The sequence below is a fragment of the Alnus glutinosa genome, chromosome 11 (genome assembly GCF_958979055.1).
Source record: "Alnus glutinosa chromosome 11, dhAlnGlut1.1, whole genome shotgun sequence".
Taxonomy (NCBI): Eukaryota; Viridiplantae; Streptophyta; class Magnoliopsida; order Fagales; family Betulaceae; genus Alnus; species Alnus glutinosa.
This window is the reverse complement of record NC_084896.1, coordinates 13,619,166-13,625,165: the sequence shown is the minus strand read 5'-3', so window position 1 is coordinate 13,625,165 and position 6,000 is coordinate 13,619,166. Positions and strand designations below refer to the sequence as shown.

At 35.6% G+C, this 6,000-nt stretch overlaps 1 protein-coding gene across 2 annotated transcripts in view; it reads left to right on the top strand.

Annotated features, from left to right (window-relative positions):
* The first annotated feature begins 5,527 nt into the window (after positions 1 to 5,527).
* Positions 5,528 to 6,000, top strand: part of LOC133881042 (phosphatidylserine decarboxylase proenzyme 2-like) — an 82,093-nt gene continuing 81,620 nt past the window's right edge. For both annotated transcript variants that reach the window (XM_062320005.1, XM_062320004.1), the window contains exons 1-2: positions 5,528 to 5,758; positions 5,834 to 5,913. In XM_062320005.1, the coding sequence (XP_062175989.1) occupies positions 5,570 to 5,758; positions 5,834 to 5,913 (269 nt within the window). In that variant the 5' untranslated portion in view covers positions 5,528 to 5,569. The remainder of the gene's footprint in view (positions 5,759 to 5,833; positions 5,914 to 6,000) is intronic.

The following is a 6,000-nucleotide window of genomic DNA, read 5'->3' as shown; positions in this document are numbered from 1 at the left end:
CACAGGTACGCTGACACATGTAGAATGACATGGCCGGACGTTAGTTTTGAATGAAAAAATGGACGGAGGTACTATTTCTGTTTTTTTCCATAGCACAGGTACCTCTTATGAAAAAAATGAAAACTTAGGGGGCAAAAAATAAAGTTTTAAACCACAAGGGTGTGTAAGGTATTTAACCCTAAAACTTAATAGCTTTTCTTAGTGAGTAGAATACTCACTTTAGCTGCTCGGATATTGGCCTCAACTATGAATTCCTAGCCAACAATTTGCAATGTCTATATCAACACATTGCACCACATATTAGTATTTCTAACTCTACATACTCAAATAGCTCTTGAATCACTCAATGACTATACCCATGGAATATCCATAGAATTTCTAGGGTTCCATTCAACAACCCAACCACAAATAACACTAGCTCATAAGATAATCATAAGGTTAGGCACTTAAAACTACAATTTGAACAATAACCCAAAAGTTTGGGTTTTGGAAACTTTACAAAAAATTCACCAAAATGCAACCCAGAGCTTGGAGATCGTTAAAAATGCTCCAAAGTGTGCAAAACCTAAAGAAAAATAGAAGATTAAGCTCAATCTCTCAAGAATATACCCAAAACTAGAAAGATTAGAGATTTCGAATTTTACCTCAAATCAATTAGTGAAAACGTAGATCTCTTCGGATAGATCGCGTTTCCAGAGTTGGATTTGAGTTTAGAGACTTAAATCTTCAAGTAATATGGGTTTTAGATGAAAACCTAAAAGAAAATGGTGAGGAGGGGCGAGAGGTGTGTGAAAATGAGCTGAAAAGAAGCTTATTTTCGGTTTAAATCGCGTGCTAACCGGACACATAAAGAAGTTGTTCGGACACGCAGGCAGGAAGTTGCATCTGGAGCTCCCTGGATTTTGTGTCCGGACACAGGGAGTGCCTTGTCTTGACACAACCCATAGGAAGTGAATTTTTCACTTCCTGCTTCACCCGTCCTGACACCAACTTGGCCCGTCTAGACCCGAGACCCAGAAGCTCGATTTTTGGACATTTTCTAAGTGTTTTCAAGGTGTTTTCTTTCCATTTTATCTATTCAAGCATTTAATTAACCTAATTTATATTTTAAACACTCAATTAATGTCTTGGACATTACAACATGACTATTGTTATAAGCATATATTATATCTATATTGCATACATCATCATCTTGTACAATGAAATAATACTATTTTGCATGTGATTTCAACTTAAATTGAGCTCACCAAATGATAACATGTGTATCATTTGTATTATTAGTTACTAAGTCGTGGACCTACACTTGTATCTTTCTACCTATGAAATATGTTTTGTTTTATAGATAGTTTTTGTGATGGCGGATTTGGATCAGCATTTTGTCTTGTTGGAGGGAGTGCTTAGGATCATATTTGAAGAGTTAGATCCCATTTGGCAAGCACGAATGTGAGACGACCTAGTGAATCTCGTCATGATATGATAGATATCATCTTTATGTTGTATCTTCTTAAGCGTAGGTTTTGACTCTTGTTGTTGGTGACTCTTAGACTTTTGGTTTTGGATCTGTACTATTTTGATCACTGGTCTTTTGACTGTATTCTTGAGAGCTTCGGTTGATTTATGTATGATGATGTTTTAGTTTACCTTGGCTAGTCTTGATGTGATTGTGGATTTTAGAATTATCTTTACTCCTTTAAGTGAAAGTCTTTCGCTGTAAACTCTCTTCGGAGGGCATGAAATCCATGTGGTCTTGTTTTTCTTAGAATAAGACTGGGAGATAAACAATGAAGTTAATTACCAGTTAGTTAGTTTCACTAGGGTGTTACAATGTCGAACGTTCCAAGGAAGGGTCAAATGTTCAAGTAGAATTTATTTTATATAATTAATATTTTTAGGGTAATTTAATTTAATAGGGCAAGTATATTAGAAAGATTTTAATTACTGATTTTGTGTTAGCTTCCATTATTGCGAATTTAAACTTATTATAAAATTTGTGGTTGGATTTTGGGGTATTACATTGTGGGAACACATTTCTCAAGAAAGAATTTAAGTCCTTTGTTTTAAGGATAATAAATTTTTCCCTCAGATATATTTAATAGAATAATTATTCTAAGGCCCTGGTCAAGCATTTTGGTAAGAGTTACTAAACTACTTATGTAGATAGTTAAATGAGTTTTCCTAAATATGAGAATAATTATGTAATTAAATTAGTTACTCAAGGATAAAGAGGTAGTGTATTAAAGTGGCAGTCTAATTGATTTTAATTCGATTACTGAATATCAACATTAAGAATTGTTTATGTGATTAATTGATTTAATAAAAAATATAAGTTAGAGTACAATTACAATTGTATAATTGAATCAATTGTAATTAAATAGTAACTTGTGACAAGTCATGAGATAACAAATGTCACAAGCCTATTTGAACCTAGTTTTTATTTTTTCCTTTGGGTCCATTTTTGGGCTGATGTAAATTAACTATTGACAAGTTTTTATTTATTGGGCTGCTTGTTTTATGCTGTTAAAACATGGGCTAGAAAGAGAGTGAATAGAGACGCGTATAAGAGACTGGGTTTAAGGATAAAACCAAAACGCAGGGACTTGGATAGGCGCATGGGTTAGGGTTTAACCCTAGCCCCATGCATCATTTGTAGTAGCATAGAGCCTAGGGTTTTTTCATAACCCTAGCCGTCCACCCATGTCTCCTAATGGGAATTAAATTCTCACTTCACTAAGTTTTCTAAGCCTATAAATAGAGGTTCTTGCAACCTTCACAAGGCACTGAAAACATTAGACAAAACTCTGTTGTTATTATTCTTGAACACTATCATGAATAGAATTGTGAGATCACTTAGAAAGCCTATTATCTTGGTTATATTTAGTCATTGTGGAGAAGACCTGAAGGCCTCAACAAATTTCAAGCAGCAGCCGTCTTCTTCATTGGGGAAGCAAGAAAAAGATTTTGCCCCTAAGTCAAATAGATGTTCTTACTTGTTTTAATTTCTAAAATGGCATGTTCTTTTCATGTCTTCATAAAGTTTGATCTTCTTGGGACTTATTCCATTGTGCAATAACTTTTTGCACATGATCCCAACATCACAATTCTCCCCGATACGCTCTTCTTCATTACTCGGAGTGGTGTTCCCTCTGTGCTGTAAAGATTCACAGCCCCTCGACTCGTGCTAGATATGCTACATGATCTCATGGTTTTGTTATAGTAAAGCTTCCATGTTCTGGGACATTTGCAAAAGGCAAGCCTCGAGTGTAGTGATAGGTTAATCTTGAGGGTTTTGTGTATTGGCGGCTCAAGCCCCAGGTGGCTTTGATGTCTCGATGCCAAGATTGGTGGTTTCACCACCATTGTTTTGGGCTCTCCTCTATCAAGTATTTGACATTTAGATATTTTGTAAAAGAAAAATAATTTGTTTTCATAGACCGCGTCAAACTATTAAAACACAGTTTTCCTTGTGCCAGAATATCAATAGAAAAGTCCCTGCAAAAGAGGAGAGAAGTAAGCAAATAAGCTTACCGGTATGGGTTGACGAATGATGACTTTTATGCTTAAGTTCGTATATATATCTCTAAAAAAACGGCTTGAAATAAAGAAATAGGGCAGAGTTTTGGTTGGAGACAAAAGTCCATTTTACCAAGTTTTGGGATGCATTTTATAACAGCTTGCCTTCAACTGGTTACGGCCGATTCCTCCACAATGATGGTCTTTGAAGTGGTTTATCCCTTCTTCTTCTTCTTCTTCTTTTTTTTTTTTTTTTTTTTTTTTTTTTTTTTTTTTTTTTTTTTTTATCGTGTCCTACACTTGAAATTTGAACCTCACGAGGTGGTTATGAAAGTTGCTCAGGTGGCCAAGTGGCGTGAAAGTGGTGGGTGTAAGAGAGAATTCCATGCGCCAATAGTTTGGTGAGCTTGGATATGACTAAGTTAGTATGTCGATTACATGGGCTTGCCAACCCGTAAGGCCAACAGTTTGTAAATAGATTTTGATTTTTTAATTTAAATATAAAACTAGTTAGGTCAGGTAGATGATTGAAAACCACTTCGATTCCACTGACCCAATTTTAGTCAAAAGTCAAAAGATTTCCGAAATCTGACCTGCTTTTGTTGAAGCTGTGGAAGAAGGTCGGAACTAGGAATGTACAAGCGAGGCGGCTATTAACTGGTAACTGCTAATAATCGTTTACCAGAAAAATTGAAAAATTGAAAAACTGAAAATAATAGCAACCGGATAACCAGTACCCGTTGTGGTTACCGATTATTTCATTCTAAAAAATTGGTTAATAACCAAATAATCGCAACCGGTTATTATTATTGGTTATTATTATTATTATGAAATATATATATATATATATATATATATATACACACACGTGTGTGTGTATATGTATTTGCTTGTTTCTTTGTCTGGCTCGGTGTCGAAACATTAAGTGAAGTTTGTTCGTGTAAAACTTTCTTCTCTTTCAAAATACGTTCGCTGTCCGTCAACCTATTTTCATGTTTTTGGTTTTTTCTTAATGCTTCCGAATCTACAATTTGCATAATAAGAGCTTGCCTTCGGGAGCATTAAGCTTGTAAAAGATTCTCTTGGCATGGGTATTCACTTGCATGCAGGATGGAGTCAGAAGTTTTTATGGGTAGTGGTCAATGGTCAAATTTTTTTTTTGGTAGGGACCAAGTAAGCTAAATTTTTATTTTTATCTTATATTTTTTAATTTTTTAGATTAATTTTTTTTCCCACCTTAAATTTTTTTTTTTTAGGAAATTTGGGGGGCCATGGCCTCTGCCAGCCCCCTCCCTCCATCCCTGCTTGCATGTTTACTCAAATGACATCTGGTGCCGAGTTTTGCCACTACAGTTGCTGAGTTTTTTGTGCTATGGCAGCTAGGACATAAAATTCTCAAGGATTAGGATTCAAGCAGAAAAGAACCTTCAAAAAAGAATACAGAGAAACTTTTTTTTTTTTTTTAAAAGAATATATATATTCAAAAAGAATATATATAAGTCTGTAAGGTCTGATTGCCTAGAAAAAAGAAAAAAAAAAGAGGTAGATTTTTCTTGGTGTGGTCGATTTTTAAATATTGATTAAAAAAAAATTTAAAAATTCACTATATATGAAAATTAGATATCCGGTTAATAATCAGGTTAAAATAACTAGATAACCGACGGTTGGTAAAAACCGCAATCGGTTGCGGTTGCCGTTATTAAAAGGAAAATGTTAGATTTACAACACCAATACAACAATTGCACAACAACTCCTCACATGAGGGTGGGTCCTACACACAGGGACGCATTCTCATGTGAGATGTTATTGTGCAGTTGTTATGATGGTGTAGTGCAAGAATCAAATCCTTTATTAAAATAAGAATAATCAGGGACTTTTAGTTGCAGTTGCGGTTATGAGCTAATAACGGGCAATCGATTGTACTAGAAATATGACCGTTATTTACGAAAATGCCATTAAGTTATGCCAAGTCAACAACATTGAGGGGGGATAAAATGAGGAATCTGGATCATCCCATTCTGGAATTAGTCGTACCCACAGAGAGAGAGAGAGACGGAGAATGGGGCTTGGAAGCTCGAAAGAAGATTCACCTGATGGTGCCAAAGAAGAAGGATCATCCCGTATCTCTCGGCTGAAACAGAGGCTTCACCTTCATCGTCATCATCATGGACCGAGCGGCTCCTCCTCTTATCAAAAACTTCTTGCTGCTGATGGTTTCGCTGGAATTGCTCTCCTTACTCTCATTCGCGTATGTTTCTCTATTTTTATTTTATTTTTCGTATAGATTTTTGTTTTCCTTATTTTAATCTCTTGGGGGTTGCAGGCGGAGATGAAGTTCAAGGACAAGTGGCTCGCCTGTGTTTCTCTTGGAGAGCAGACCTTCCGTACTGAGATCTCCGACCAGTTAAGCGCCGTGAAACTTCTCTTTCTGTTTCTTTCGCGAATTCTATTTATTGGTATATGCTATGAGCCTTATTATTAGGGGCGTGG